A 16257-nucleotide genomic window follows, 5' to 3' on the forward strand; every position below is an offset into this window, starting at 1 on the left:
CAAAAGGTAGCCCAAGAAACATATTCGGCATCCTTAACGATTCGCCCTCAATCTAAAGAAGAAGATGAGGAAGAGCGTGTCACAATGGCCCTAGGTGAAACCGAAATGTACTTTGTGGCAGAAGAGAAGCAGGTGCGAATAGCTAAGGGGTACAGGGCAAGATCCGGGATGCGATCACCAAAGTACTTTGTGAAGCTGAAGATGTCTTTGCATGGAAGGACGAAGTTCTCCCGGGAATCAGCCCAGATGTGATCACCCACAAGCTTAACATCGATAAAGATGCAGTTCTTGTGGCTCAGAAGCGGAGAAATCATGGTCCAGAAAGGCAAAAAGCGATAGAAGAAGAAATCGCCAAGCTCCAAAAGGCGGATGCCATTGAGGAAGTACTTTACACTCAGTGGTTGGCGAACGTAGTGCTAGTCAAGAAAGCTGGCGGATCTTACCGCATGTGCATTGACTTTACGGATCTCAATAAAGCTTGCCCTAAGGATAATTATCCTTTGCCATGCATAGACATGCTCGTAGATGGAACGGCTGGTCACGCAATGTATTCATTTACTGACGTAAAGTCAAGTTATCATCAAATCCCGATGGAGCCCTCAGATAGGATCAAGACCTCGTTCGTAACTCATCAAGCGACTTATTGTTTTAAAGTCATGCCCTTCGGGCTCAAAAACGCAGGAGCTACCTATAAGAGGATGATGAACAAGATATTTGCAGACAGTAAGACTGATAATTATTCTGTCTATGTAAATGACATGATCATTAAAAGTACAACTGTGGAGAAGCATGCAGAGGATATAAGGGGGGTACTGGACGTACTTCGCCACCACAACATCAAGTTGAATCCAGAGAAATGCACTTTCGGGGCAACATATGGCAAATTTCTAGGGTTCATGATTAGCGAAAGAGGAATTAGCCCAAATCCTGACAAAGTCAAAGCAGTCCTAGAAATGCAACCTCCTAGGAATATCAGAGAAGTACAACGCCTCAATGGGCGTATCATAGCCTTGGGCAGGTTTATCTCTTGCTCAGCTCGTAGATGTCAGCCTTTTTTCGAAGTTATCAAGGGACAAAAGGCGTTTGAGTGGAATGAAGATTGCCAAAATGCATTCGAAGGAATCAAGCGGTTCCTTACAAAGCCACCCATGATGAGTCGGCCTTTGAAGGGGGAGGATCTATACATGTACGTGTCAGTTACGGATAAAGCCGTATGCACAGTCATGGTGCGAGAAGAAGATGGCCAACAATTCCCCATTTATTACGTGAGTAAGGTTTTGAAAGATGCTGAAACCAGATATTCGAAGTTGGACAAAATGGCACTGGCTGTCGTAACCACGGGAATTCGCCTTAGGCCATACTTTCAGGCGCACACCGTGATAGTTCGAACCCATATACCGATGAGAAAGGTATTACAGAAGCCGGACACTTCGGGAAGGTTGATGGAATGGGCGATTCGCCTGGGCGAATTCGATGTAAGGTATGAAAGCAGGTCATCTTTGAAAAGTCAGGTCCTGGCGGACTTCGTGAATGAATTCACTGACGAGGGGATATCTCATCCCAAGCCTCCATTAGAAGAGTGGTCGATGTATACCGATGGAGCTTCCTCTGCAGATGGAGCTGGTGTAGGAGTTATGATCAAAGGTCCCCACTATATAAGATTGCGATACGCAGCAAAGTTAAATTTCCATGCTACTAATAACGCTGCGGAGTACGAGGCTCTAATATTGGGCTTATGCCTACTTCAAGAAATCACCCCGGAACAGATCGTGATATACAGCGATTCTAAACTAATGGTCAACCAGGTGATCAAGAATTACGAGGTGAAGGACGAGGTTCTAGCCAAGTATGTAGCAGAAGTCAAAAAGATTCTAGATAACCTTGAAGCTAAAGAAACTAAGTGGGAATTGGTTCACATACCAAGGGAATCCAATACAGAGGCTGATCAATTGGCCAAAATGGCTTCTTGTGAAGTAAACTGGGCGGATCCAGATTGTCCCTTCGAGGTAAAAATGGCTCCAGCATTCGCTACTAAAGAAGTGTCCGTACTCACAACGGTGGAAGATGATTGGAGGACAGTCATCCGCCAATATCTACTAAATGGAACATTACCAGAAGACAAGGAAGAGGCGAAGAGGATTGTCAGGAGATCAGCTTACTTCTCCTTGATCAATGATGGTCTTTACAGAAAATCCTTTAGTCATCCTTGGCTAAAATGCATTCTACCAGAAGAAGGGCAGCAGATCCTCAAGGAGCTGCATGAAGGATCTTGTGGGTCGCATGAAGCATCCGCCACGATCTTGAGGAAATCCAGGATAGCAGGTTTTTACTGGCCCACAGCTGAGTTAGATGCCCAAAGTTTGGTGGAATCTTGTCACAGTTGTCAGATTCATGCGAATGAGTCACACACTATCAAGCACATTCAGAGACCAATTATTGAAGGCCGTCTGTTCGCCCTTTGGGGAATAGACATCGTTGGCCCGTTTCCTCCAACTCGTCGGCAAAAGAGGTATGTAATAGTAGTAGTGGATCATTTCACCAAATGGGTAGAAGCCGAGGCCGTTTCCTCCATTACAGCAGAACAGATAGTGGAGTTTGTCAAGGATAACATCGTAGGAAGATATGGCATTCCACATACCATCATCACTGACAACGGGACACAGTTTAACTGTGGCAAATTCAAATCTTTTTGTGAGGGATTGGGCATCCTGAACAGATTCGCCTCCGTTTATTATCCCCAGTCTAATGGAATGACCGAAGTGACCAATCGAACGATTGTAAAAGGGATAAAAAAGAGGTTGGGTGAACACGACAAAAAATGGGCGGACCAGCTTACAAGTGTTTTGTGGGCCTATCGCACCACCCCAAGAACTGCTACGGGAGAAACGCCATTCGCCCTTTCTCATGGAGTGGAAGCCGTAATCCCCGTTGAAATACAAGTCCCCAGTGATCGAGTGGCCTTTTACTGTGAAAAAGACAACGATAAGCGATTAAGGGAGCGTCTGGATCAGGTTGAGGATCGCAGGAATCAATCCTATGTACGCATGGCAGCATATAAACAGCGGATCGCATCCTATCATGATAAAAATGCCAAGCTTGTGGATCTAAAGATAGGAGATCTTGTGCTTCGCAAGGCTGATAAAGTCCAATCTCGAGAAGGCAAGGGCAAGTTGGGGATCAATTGGATAGGTCCATACCAGATAGTGGAGAAGGTGGGACTAGCCACATTCAAAATACAAGATACGGAGGGCAACACCTTGCCACGCACTTGGAACCTCCAAAATCTCCGCAAATACTTTGTTAGAGAATAAAGTGTGGTCTTGAGTACTCTTTTTCCTTTAACAAGCTTTTTCCCATGGGGTTTTTCTTGTTAAAGGTTTTGACGAGGCTCATCTATAAAAGACCTGTTCGCTGTAATAAGGTGTTCATCCCATTAATAAATATCATTGGTTTTATTATTCATGTTCTTTTTATAATTTACTGCTGCAATATCAATATTCCAGTCTTAAAAAGAAAGGGGAGGCACCCAATGTTCTCCACATTCGCAATATATCGCTATCTTAAAGCATATAAGAGGATCAATCTTATGGGCGGATCCCAATCTTCAATAAGAGTTAAAACGATCCTTGGACGCAAGGGTCTTTACACTCTCTTATCCTTTTCAAAAAGGAATTCACAAGTCCTACGGGCGGCTCACTTCACCTCAAAGATAGGTAGCAAGTTGAACCCCTGGGCAGCTTTACTTCCTCTAAAGAAGGAATAGAACAGCTCCAAACCTTCACAAAGGTTCATATAATGAAGTATGGCTGGCCACCTACTTCAAACAAAAATCCTAAACATACTCACATTAAAAAACACTGTCCTGCGCAAGGATAGAAGTAGCATAATGTTTATACATAGCAATGTTTGGAATTATGCTTGAAAAGTTTTTACAAAAACTTGTTAAACTAAATGATAATAGGGGCATCTTCTTTTGTGCTTCCTTCGCCCCCAACGCTCACTTGAGGGTCTTTCTTCTCCACAGTCAGGGATCCGCCTTCAAGAGATACTTCCTTATCCCCTTTTTGTTCAGAATCAGCTTTGGACGGCATCTCCTGGAGGTCATCCAGCGCAACTGTGGTAGAAGGTTTGACGTCCGGCAGAGTTCCCTTCATCCATTTTCGCACATAGTTGCGAAGGTACTCCTTGGCATTGGGCATCTTCTTGAACCTTGCCACATCTTCCGGTTCGGGGACAGCGAACTCAGGATCTGTGAAATCAACTTCAGGATGGGATAAAGAGAAGTACGCCATAAGCATCTCTCCATAAAAGAAGGCTTGTTCGCCCGCTGTGTATTCCGCTTCCCCAAGAGCATCTTCATGGCTTTTAGCATCAGAAGCTATTTTTGCCTTCAGGTTTTGTATCTCCTCGTCTCGAAGGACTAAAGCAGCGGTAGCGGAGGCTAGGTTCGCGTTGGCAGTGGCAATAGTGGAATTGGCATTTGCTATCTCTTTCTCTAGCTTTTCAATAGTTGCCCTATTCGCCACATTCTGAAGAACTCCATTCTCCAGAGTGCGTAAACGAGCATACAGCTGAGAAAAAACAAAAGGATTTAGCCTAAGAACGAAACAAATCATCACATTCTTTTAAAAACTCACCGAAAGAAGCTCAAACTTTCCCTTATGGACGTGGATCGATTCAGGAATTTGGTCATAATCCTTTTGTACTTCTCCCACCTGTCCTAAAGCTTCGTCCAGGTCATTTAAAAGAGATTCATTCTCAAAAGTTCCTTGAACCCCAAACTTGGCGGACCAATATCCGCCGATATCAGGCTTCGCCATCTGCTTAAACAGGAAAAACCATACGCCGCTTTAAAATCAGATGAGCAGGAAACAAAATCAAGAGACTAATTACCTGAGCCACTTTCTCAGTAGGTTTGGCGGATTTAATCGCGTCCGCCATTATCTTGGTACTCCCAACATTATTGGGCCGCCTCTTCTTCAGAGGCGGATCGATAGCCATCTCCATAGGGCGTTTGCCTGTATCAGGTTGAGGGTTAGCCGCCTGATTTTTCTTACGGGCTTCCTCTTCTTGAAACATCCTGCGCGTCTCTGCAAGAGCACGATTTGCCTTAGACACACCCCTGTCAAAGAAGATATCAGAATAATTAAAGCTCCTGAATTATACAAAGTACCTTGATCAAACTGAGTAATTTTTGAATAAATGAATTGATCCTCCACTCGGCGGATCAGAGGAATGTCACTCATCATGAAGGCTAAGGCATCCACATACGTCCATGCATCCGCCTTAATTTGCTTCATGAGATCCGCCACCTTTTCATCACTGTGTGTTAAGATTCGCATATCACCCGCCATGTGTAGCGGACGAGAATTCCAGACAGAAGGAAAACCTAACGGGTCATCCTCCTTTATCTTCACGTAGAAAAAACTCTCGTCCCAACTATGAACGTTGGACATTTTTTCGTAAAAGGGCGAATAAACACCAAATTTAGCAAATGTAAGATAAGACTCCGACTTCCTCCTGGAGGGTTTGTGAAAAGCTCTAAAGATTCGGCCATTATACACTACACCTAAATTTGATGCAAGATAACAATCTAACGCCATGTCAAGCCAGCCGTTGGGGTGTAGCTGGCTGACAGCGATGTCAAAATACGAGAGGATATCCGCCAACATCTGAGGAAGAGGAAGGCGAAACCCTCTCTCAATATGACTACAAAATACAGTAAATAAGCCCACCGGCGGATTGGAGGGGCGTTGATGAGAAGCTGGGAGTTGGGTTTCGTAATTTTTGATCTACGGAAAGCGATCTGATAGACTCGCCAAATCCGTGGCACTCATACGAGACGAAGTAGACTCCGCTCGAGGATTCTTTTTTCTAACAGGAACAGAAAAAGAGGCCATTAAACCCAGAAACCGGTTGCGGGCACCGGCCGGGGTAAAACCGGAAAAGAAAGATGGGTTTCCGGTGGAACGAGTCTGGTAAGGGTTACGCGCCGAGTTATTGAACTCAGTCGAACCAGAATTAATCTCGCCGATAGAAGATTGGGAGTTTTCCGACGAGGATGTGGTCCAACTAAAATCTAGTTCGATCTTGGGAGAAGGCGTCGAATTAAAGAGCTCGGAAGTTGACCCAGAGGATGAAGATGAACTTCTAAACATTCAGAGTAAAAGAAAAAGCACTTACATGGAAAGGTAGAAGCTTGAGTAGGATCTTTGAAGTTTCTGAGGAAAAGCTTCGAAAACGGGAGGAAATGGAAAATGAGAAAGGAAGAGAAACTCCGGAAGATGAAAGATGGTTTTTGAAACGTTCCTAGGGCCGTGTGCTATTACACGTGTCGATCAGTCAAAGGACGTTGAACAGAGTGCACATTAAATGCGGAAGCATAAGACGGCGCGCAGAAGTCCAAAAGCCCTAAAGGACTTTAAAGGCATTTTTGGAGGGGGGGCTTCTGATAACATTAGGATATTATCATAAGGACCGAAAGGGGTAATTACCTTAAGATATGCCACGTAGCAAAGGAAGCCGTCTGGCGGATCATCCTAGATCAGCTCTAAGAGATCCGTCGGCGGATCTCTTAGGCGAATCTCTCCATTTACCTAGGTAACGGCTGGCCGCCGTCTCGGCCATAAATGATTATTAAATGAATCATTAAATAGTCTCAAACCGCCAAATTAAGAGTAACTTGTAACCACCATTAAATGAGCATTAATGGAGGCTTTCTAGTTACCTAGGGGTTACGAATTCCTCAACTATATATAGCCTACCTTTCCATACTATCAAGGTACACTTACTTTTATATTCTCTAAGCTTCGTCAATATAGTTTATTCTCCCTATATTCTACTGACTTTGGCATCGGAGTGTCCCCGGCCGATCCCAACGGCGCCTCCCAGGGACGTGATCCGATCAGAAGTTTCTCTTGTGTTATCAACGGGAGACAAAGTAAACAAGTTCAGATTCGTAAGTAATGGGGGACTAAATTATAGATCAGGAATGAGTCGATTTGGACAAAAATTAGATTAGCAGGGACTAAACCTGAATAAACAAAATAAGGAGAGTTAAAAGAATAAAAAGCCTGTTATATATTCTCAATTAGGTTAGCGATCATTTGGCAGCCCCCTCTTTCATTCCAGACTCTTCTCTTCCTCTTCATCCTTCAACACCATGAATCAAGAGCTTTCAAGCTCTCGTCCATGGCTTCCGGAAGTCCCCTGTCTCTTTCCGGCTGCCTGTTTCTCTCCTCTCTCTCTTTCCTTCGCACACTCTCTCCCTTGGTCTCTGTTTTGTTCGTCCCTATGGCAGCCGATTTGCTCACCTGCGGCATTCTACTTCGACGGAAATGACAGAGATCGAGTCATAGCGGCTGTTGTTTCTCTCTTGACGTTTCTGGCGACCACTCTCCTCTTCGCATCATCGGTCTTCACGGCAGGTTCATTCCTTAATATTTTTGTTTCAGATGATCTCCTGTGACGGGCGGCTTTCCTACGACGGCTGCGGATCCTAAATAAGAGTTTTACTCTTCACCCTAAACGTTGCCTCTCATTACTCGGTGGTCCAATCCCGTTCAACCTCAAACCGACATTGATTCCTCCTCAAAGGTAAGATTCTTCTACTTCTATTTTCTTTAATTTCTTAATCTCTGTTCTCGATTTCTTCCATATTTCCGAATTTTTGTGAAATACATGATTTTTTGTGATTTCTTCCAAATACATGTTTTCCTAATTCTGGTGATTTTTAGCTCTTGGATAAGTGCTCATCGGACCAAGATTGCGGAAATGGGCTCTATTGCTTCTATTGCGTTGAAGGTTTTTCATCATCTAAGTGTGTAAGATCCACTCCCACTGATCAATTCAAACTTCTGGTATCTTTCTCTCCCTCTCTAGCATCTTAATTTGATTATTTCAGGGTCTTGGATTCATAAATCAAACCTTAAAAATGAATATTCTAATTAAACAAATCATTTCATACATGGATTTCCTCAATTGGCAATCAAAGCATTTAACGAAATTTACCCATTTTTCCATTATTGGTACCATTATTATAGCCTTTCCAATTGTGAAAATCTAGTTCAAAACGAGCTTCTAGGGATTGGGTTTGATTCAGCTGTTCTAATTCCAATTACTGCTATTGTTAATTGATTTCCTAAATGTCTTCTGAATAGAATAACTCACTGCCTTTCTCTTAAAAAAATGGTGTTTCTACTAAAAAATTCCAACTTCTCTACTCGTTTTCGATCTCATTCTCAGGTTACTTTCTTTACACATGGAATTGATCGATAGATTGTTTTCATCTTCATATTTCTCTATTGATGTTTCTCTTTATCTAATCAACAGAGGACATAGGACGCACTCTCTCTTTCGCGTCGAGGTTTCCATGTCGAACTTGGGCCGCGCGAGAAAGCTGTGAGTTTTTCCTTTCCATGAGTTTTTCTCATGCTTTTGAAACAAACCTGATTTTATCTTCTGAATTGGGAACCTTTGTTATCTTTCAAATCAATTAATTGTGGTTTCTTCATTGGATGATGTGTTTTATCAGAATGTTCCAGTGTCTCAAGATATCAAGTTTTACCCAATAAATATCTTCAAGGCGGTTTCAAAATAAACCCAATAAAGGAAGAATTTATGCTAGAATTTTCTTTAAACAACAATATCATAGGCTAATAGATGCTAAATTACTGTTTGTGGGATAAACTTTGTATGCTGAACTCTAGATGTTGCTGCTATTATACCTGCATTACTTTAATATCTCGGGGATTGGAAAATAGATGTTAAATTGCTGTTTGTGGGATAAACTAGTATGCAGAATAGATGTTGCTGCTAATATTGTGTGCTAATTTGTTGGTAGAGGAACTTCATATGTAATTCTTTGAGGTTCGCTTTGAAACTTAACATGCTAACTTCTTGCATTCTAGCTCTTGGCGGAAGACCCATCTCTTAAGCGATTCAAATCAAATAGGAGGGGCGTGCGGACAGTTAAACGAGTTGGTGATTTTCTCATAATTGTTGTTGTAGCAGGTATACTCTTGTTTTTGCTATAATTTGAATAGAATTGGTTATTAATGTTTTTTCCCATCGTCTTGCTATAGTAAAATCTTTTGCTTTATTTGTAATGTTACACAACTATTTTGGGATAAGTCAACCTTAGATACAAGTAGTATTAGTTTGTTTCAGTTGAAAATAGCAAGAACAGAACGCTTTTAGGATGATCAACATAAAGTAAATTGAAGTTGCAGGCATGCATTATTTTTTGCACTAATCCCTTCTGTAGTTCTGTTTATGAATTCCAAAAAAAAATGTCTGGTACATATTTTAAAACTTGCTCATGGAAATCTGTTGTATGAGCTTTCAAGGAAGAGTTAAAAAAATTCTGTTTCTAAGATATAGAGCATACTTCTCAAAGAGATAAGTAGAAAAATATGTTTTCTATCTGATAAAATCGGACAATAAACCTATCAAAGATGCCAATGATAGATTGTTTTCCTCATCTCTGAGTTTTATTATGTGAGTGTGTTAGGACATTTATTTCAATGTAAACAATCTGGTAAAACTTGACCAAGTTTTTGCCAGGCAGCAACTATGAAGCAATCTGGTAAACTTGACCAAGTGTTGTCCAGGAAGCAACTATGAAGCAACTATGTAAACAATCTGGTAAACTTGACCAAGTTTATTGTGCGCGTGTGTTAGGACATTCATTTCAATGATTATATATATATATATATATATATATATATATATATAGAGAGAGAGAGAGAGAGAGAGAGAGATTGGCTTCTCAAGCACCGGACTAAGGTTCCTGCTGTAATCGCTGCTCTTTCGATCATGTCTCCGGCGATCCTGCTCAATGGCTTCAGCTCTGCTCTGATCTTGAAACTCTCAAGTATTCCCTTTGAAACTCTTTGTTTCTCATTTTGTAATTTTACTTAATGTCCTTTTTTTTGTATTCACTTGTTATTGCCCCTCTTTTGTGTTGCGATATGGACAGAGTTCTGGTTCGTCCTAAGAACATCAAACTTGTCCTGATTGTTGTGCAATCTACTTCTAATGGTAATTCAAATTAAAAGATTACCTACATTTGAATGATTTCTACTGCAATTGATTGCAGCTACTGAATGATTGAAAATTTTCAATTGCAGATGACATTAGTGAAGATAGAGTGATTGCCCTTCGCAAGCGTGCTGGACTTTATTCCAAATACCTTGTTATCTTCAACCCTAGTGATTCTACACAGTTTAAACAGTCCATCAACAAGTATGTCATTTCTGATCAGCTGTTTCAAACAGTTTCTCTGTTAATCCTTGTATTAATTTTGAGCAACAATTTTGCAGGCTGACCACCATATTTGCTGAATTAGCCAGTACATATTACAGAGATGAAGGACGCAGGATTAAAACACGTGTTGAAAAGAAGAGTTTCAATTCTAATGAGTTAAATGTTCGCTATTGCTTCAAAGTAGGGATCTTTATATTTTCTTGGTTCAAATATGTTTGATTGCCTAGGTTTTGCATGATAAAGGGATTGTTGAATCATGTTAGTCAAGTTTAACATGCTCCTTGCGCCTTTCACAACTATGGAACTAGACCATCATTAGGTGTATTTTGTTTGCTTAACTGGAGAATAATTTAATTAAACTGCCAGCTGCCATGATATGTTATGATTTTTCAGTCCTCAAATTCTCGTACAAAATTTAATCAGGTCATGCTTCTTATTCCATTGAATTACAGTTAGCTAGTAACTACCTGAAGGAGAAGCGGACATCTTTTGAGCTTACAGTTTCAATGTTTCCAACTGCTGATGAGATTGATGGAAGTACTGAAGCTATGGCACCTTACATATATGTGGGTCAGTTTGCTAGATTACTTGAGCAAGGAGATGCAGTTGTAATGCAGCCGTAAGTCTTGACTAATCAAAACCCTAATATGTTTTAATTAATCTTTGCAGCTAATGTTAGGTTTTTTTACTTTGCAGTCTTACTGATGAAGAGTACCTTCATTATGCTACTACAGAAGGGAAAAAATGTCAAGATTCCTTTGAAATTATTGCTCTCCATAAAAAAGCTCATGAAACATATGTAAATCTCAAAGCTCGGAGGATGGCTTCTCTTTGTGGTTTCCAGATGTGATTATAGTTCAATATTAGAGCTCTATTCAATCCAAAAAATATATATTTTTTTTTAAAAAATATTAATATTTTGCGTCGCGTGTGAGGAAGGAGCGATACAAAGTGTGCCAAATTAATCAGGGAGTTTGTGTCGCGCACCCTTGGAGCGCGTCACAAGAATTATCATATGTTGTGTCGCGCACTCTAGAAGCGCGTCACAAGAGTTATCGCTCTATTGTATCGCGCTTGACAAGTGCGACACAACAGATGAGTAGCTTGTGTCGCTCTCAAGAGCGATGCAAAGTTCTTGTGTCGCACCCCTGTTGTGTAGCACGAAAGTGCGACACAACAACGTGAAAAAGTGCGACACAAGTAAGCATTTCTGTACTAGTGACTTGTGGCATATTTCCATTTAGCCATGGAAAAAAGAGATTTTACTACAAACTTGTGATAATATGATATATTTAACAGGGTAATTTTCTTTCGTGGCAAATATACATTTATGCCACGAATTTTGACACCATAATTTTTTTCCGTGGCTAAATCTACTTATGCTACAGAAAATATTTATTCAAGGAATAATCGTTTTTATTAATATACAAATATACTATATAATATATTTATATCGTGAAAAATAATTCTCTTCCATCTTTCAAGTATTCTTCCCTCTTCTGTTCAAATACTTTTTTTTGAGATAACTCTTCCCTCTTTTTTGTCGTGTGTTTGAAACTGTGACCCTTTAGCGCCCCTTTTAAATTTTTTACGAAGAAATTATTTTGCTCCTCTTTTTTGTCGTGTGTTTCAAGAAATGCATAGGGTGATGAAGGTCATTAATCTTGAAGATGCTTTTGTATAGGTTCATGACCATCACTCTATGGTCCTCCTTACATTTTTGAGGAACTGTTCCTACCGAGTTAAGCTTGGTTTCTTCATTTGTAGTTCATTTTCCTCGTCGGAAATTTATCAAACTCTACAAGTTAGAGACGAGATTATGTAAGCATTGCTCAATGCTCTGATATAATTAATTAGTGGAATGGTTTTTGTGTTTTTAAGTTAGAGTTTGATGCAATGAAACTAATTTTGTTCTAAATTAGTAAATGAACATGTTGTTCTAGTCATGTGCACCCAGTGATGTTCAATTTCCAATTCCAAATGATTATTTGGAGTTTCTCATATTTGGAGTTTGCCCTCGAATTCCATTCTTAGACAACTAAGAATAGTTTAAGCTTCCTTGTAACTTCGTCGTCAGATTGAAGAAAATTACTGGCTCGGCTCTTTCTTAACTCTAGCAGCATAACTGGTGGGACTCAATCAAACTGTTCTTCTAGAAACAATGGGATACTGACGGCACCAAATAAATCTTATTTTTAGATTTAGTTTCAGACAAATCAATCTACTTAATCTTATAATTAATAAATTTTGATAACTATTTTAATTGAAATATCCTTTCAAAAACCGAGCACACACATAGTATGCATATCATGTGATTTTATTTTGTTTAATCCATTATTTTTTTCAATTAAATACTTATAAGCCTAACTCCTACCAAAGTCGTTGAAAAAAATAATAATTTTGTCCTTATCTTATAAAACAGGTTAATTTTGTCCTTTCATAATGCTTTTGTGATTTTTATTTTGATAATAGAAAATTTGGTTTAATTTTATCATTTTCAAAATAATTTCGAATAAAACGTGTCCACGGAATTTATTAGAAAATGATAAAATTGAACCAATATTTTACGGCAAGGATATAAAATTAAGCCATTTTATAAAATGAGAGGGAAAATTCCAATAACCTCAAGATTAAAAGTGGGGTTTTTCTAAAAATAAATTTGATCCATAGCAAAATTATATATGACACCATAACACCACACGTAATTGATACTATCCCGATTAGGTTAATACGGGATTGATATGAATTTTTTTGGATTGGATTACGGTTTAATCATTTTGACACTAATTCAAAATTGACACGACATGATCACAATACAAACTCAATAATTGCAACATGTGATATTTTTCTAAAAAAAAAAAATTTGCGCAATGCGCTTACATGAAAGAATAAAGAAAAATCCCCACCAGACCCGAATGTGATTCGAAGTCATGACCTCCCAAGGCATAGGTAAGCTCTCAACATGTGATATTTATGTTGCAAGTTTTTGTACATTTTTTTTAATGGGATAAGGGTTAAATTTAACCATAACGCTTCAATCAAAGTGCAAATTTAGCCCCTAACATATGAAGTGATGTCAATTAAATCCTAATTTTTTCAAGCAAGGCCAATTTTAACCAAGCGCTCTTGAAAATTTAAAAAGACTGGTTTACTGTTATTTAATTGTCACATCGTATCTTCCAAATAAGTTTGTCAATAAATTGAAGCAGTTTCATATATTTTTTATTTGTTGTTTATAACTATATTAATAACACTCTAAATATTTTAGACAATTTGACAAAAAAAGTTGTGATTAATTTATGTGTAGCAGATTTAGTTTTTAGCATTTTAACAAAATATTTATAATGTTTCTTCGTAATAAACTAATAACCTAAAGTGATAGTAAAATATTAATAAAACATGTATTTTTCTAATTTTCGATAACTAGGACTAAAATTGATCTTACTTGGAAATATTATAGTTAAATTTGCAACATTTTGTACGTTAAGGTTAAATCAGCACTACACTTAAAAACATTAGGGTTAAATTTAAGACTAATATTTGGCCCAAACTCTTACAGTGAGAGACACCTTATGTCACATGTAAAAAAATTTGTAGGTAAATACTTAAGAGCTTTTATAAATTTAGAGAACAATTGAAGTTTTGAGGCTATCGAATTTAATTATATAAAGATAGAAGTTATGAAATGCAATTGGACAAAAATAGGAGGCTATTAAAGATAATTAGACAAAAATAGAGGGTCTAATTTAGAACTTTAAACCTTTAGAGAGTAGGTAAAGTTTGAGAGTAAGGGATGACATCACCTATATAATTGGACTTCCACCTTTGCTCTTCTCAATAACCGAATAGCAATTAGTGTTCATAGATATCTCCTCTATGAGATCTGAATAGCAGATAGCCCATATATCAATTATGGATACGGTTAGGATTAGGGTTTATCTTCTCCAGAATGTTGCATAATCAAATATATAGAAATCGATGGTTAGGATTAGGGTTTATCTTCTCTAGGAAGTTAGCATTCAGCAATGCTTTTAGGATCTGATCTCTAACTGCTCGATGGTCGGGTAAATTTCCAATGAGAATCAAGCTTAATTCGGTAGAAACCCTTCTTGAAGAAAGAAGGGAGGAGCATCAAGTGATGGTCATGAACCCTACAAAATCATCTTCCGGATTAATAACCTCCATAACTTTATCTGCTAAAATATTATTAGCAGAAAAGGGTTGTGTTTGTTTACAGGTGAATTGAACAATTGTAACTTCTTTATGTGTTTTTGTTTTTTGTTGCTCACCAAGCCATATGTATTTTGATCTTGTCTTCATTTTTTCTGCAGGAAACTATCTTGCTTAACAAATCGAATTACTGCTTACAATTGTTTATGGTAAATCTTTGCACTTTTTCTTTGTTGGGTTTTATGTTTTAATGGCAATTCTGAAGATATAATGAGTTTTTGCGGCTACTCGATCTTATTATATGTGTTTACAAATGTTGTATCATTATTAATCTTTCTGTAATTACTTGTTTACTATAGTGGTTTTTTTAAAATGATTATGCCAAAAGGTGAGAATTGAGGATTGTAATTGTGATTTCAATAGATCTATTTTTAAATGTGTTTGTTTATGAGTGGCTTACATAAGCTGTCTGATGTGTTCTATGATGATATGATTATTTGAAACTCTATAAGTTTGTTTTAAACTGGATATACTAATTTTTGTTGTTAGATGTTGCTCTCTGGTGTGTTTTTTTATATAACCTAGCTATCTGATGTGTCAGGATGATATGATTACTTGAGATTGAAACCACAAGTTTGCTTATGCTTCTTTTGTTATGATAAATGTTTTTATACAAATCAAGATTGTTTGTTATTTGCTATGATGAAACTATGCTGGTGAATCTTGATCTGAATATTATCTAAATTTCATCAGACAATTATCTTTGTTGTAATTTCATGTATTTCCAACTGGTTGAGATTGCGGCTTTGGGAGTAACCATTTTTAGCTTAATTTGCAATGGAGAAAATTGCAGAGTCCAAATGGGTGTTTGTTCATTTAGTAAAGCATTAACAATTGTTCATTTTAGTTTGGCAATGCTAGATATTTCTCTCAAAATACTAATTTGTTGTTTTTAACAAATGATCATGAAGTTGGTGGTGTCTGATTTTCTGAAATGGTATTATTGTTTTGCTTCAATCTAGTTGCCTACTTTTAGGGAGATTGATTCAACTCATGTACTTTTTATGCTTCTTCTCTATTCTTGTTTGGTATTTTTTGGTAATAATTCATTGCATTTGTAATGCCTTTATGTGGATGTCTTAGATTACCCATTTGTTTTATTATAATTACAACTGCGTCCTGCTTTTAGATGGTGATCCTTATTTTTGCATCTTGTCTGTAGTTAATGGAAATCCAAAGCAAGGGGATTCAGATGGCGATAATTGCTCAGGGATTTTTTTTTTCTAAAAAAGATGGATGCAGCAATGGAGATTCAGATGCTCCATCATCTGGTTGTTGCAAGAAGAAATTCAGAGCAGGTGGCCATTCAGCTTTAATGTCCATTCACTATGTGCCTTGACAAGGTTGATGGCTTTGACAAGTTGTGGTGGCAAGCATATGTTTCTGTTCAAATACTTTTTTTTGAGATAACACTTCCCTCTTTTTTGTCGTGTGTTTGAAACTGTGACCCTTTAGCGCCCCTTTTAAATGTTTTACGAAGAAATTATTTTGCTCCTCTTTTTTGTCGTGTGTTTCAAGGAATGCATAGGGTGATGAAGGTTATTAATCTTGAAGATGCTTTTGTATAGGTTCATGACCATCACTCTATGGTCCTCCTTACATTTTTGAGGAATTGTTCCTACCGAGTTAAGCTTGGTTTCTTCATTTGTAGTTCATTTTCCTCGTCGGAAATTTATCAAACTCTACAAGTTAGAGACGAGATTATGTAAGCATTGCTCAATGCTCTGATATAATTAATTAGTGGAATGGTTTTTGTGTTTT

At 38.3% G+C, this 16257-nt stretch overlaps 2 protein-coding genes across 2 annotated transcripts; both read left to right on the forward strand.

Moving 5' to 3' along the window:
* The first annotated feature begins 7773 nt into the window (after positions 1-7773).
* On the forward strand, positions 7774-11428 carry LOC136222845 (uncharacterized). Its single transcript, XM_066010546.1, has 8 exons — positions 7774-7803; positions 8910-9012; positions 9787-9874; positions 9980-10041; positions 10131-10245; positions 10323-10446; positions 10719-10885; positions 10963-11428. Exons 1-8 carry the CDS (start codon positions 7774-7776, stop codon positions 11114-11116), a joined length of 843 nt encoding a protein of 280 aa, XP_065866618.1. The 3' UTR covers positions 11117-11428.
* Positions 11429-14122: 2694 nt separating this feature from the next.
* On the forward strand, positions 14123-15950 carry LOC136221875 (uncharacterized). The gene is made up of 3 exons (XM_066009347.1): positions 14123-14503; positions 14598-14645; positions 15659-15950. The coding sequence occupies exons 1-3, from the start codon at positions 14342-14344 to the stop codon at positions 15833-15835; spliced, it is 387 nt and encodes a 128-aa protein (XP_065865419.1). The 5' UTR covers positions 14123-14341; the 3' UTR covers positions 15836-15950.
* Positions 15951-16257: the final 307 nt, after the last annotated feature.

This window comes from Euphorbia lathyris, chromosome 3 (assembly GCF_963576675.1).
Source record: "Euphorbia lathyris chromosome 3, ddEupLath1.1, whole genome shotgun sequence".
Lineage (NCBI taxonomy): Eukaryota > Viridiplantae > Streptophyta > Magnoliopsida > Malpighiales > Euphorbiaceae > Euphorbia > Euphorbia lathyris.

Bases quoted from the DNA above. Each gene is read 5' to 3' on its own strand.
- LOC136222845 (XM_066010546.1), top strand. From the start codon at position 7,774: ATGGGCTCTATTGCTTCTATTGCGTTGAAG. The intron at 10,042-10,130 runs GTAATTCAAATT...TTTCAATTGCAG, and splicing joins TGTGCAATCTACTTCTAATG to ATGACATTAGTGAAGATAGA. The intron at 10,246-10,322 runs GTATGTCATTTC...ACAATTTTGCAG, and splicing joins TTTAAACAGTCCATCAACAA to GCTGACCACCATATTTGCTG.
- LOC136221875 (XM_066009347.1), top strand. From the start codon at position 14,342: ATGAGAATCAAGCTTAATTCGGTAGAAACCCTTCTTGAAGAAAGAAGG. The intron at 14,504-14,597 runs GTGAATTGAACA...TTTTTTCTGCAG, and splicing joins AGGGTTGTGTTTGTTTACAG to GAAACTATCTTGCTTAACAA. The intron at 14,646-15,658 runs GTAAATCTTTGC...TCTTGTCTGTAG, and splicing joins ACTGCTTACAATTGTTTATG to TTAATGGAAATCCAAAGCAA.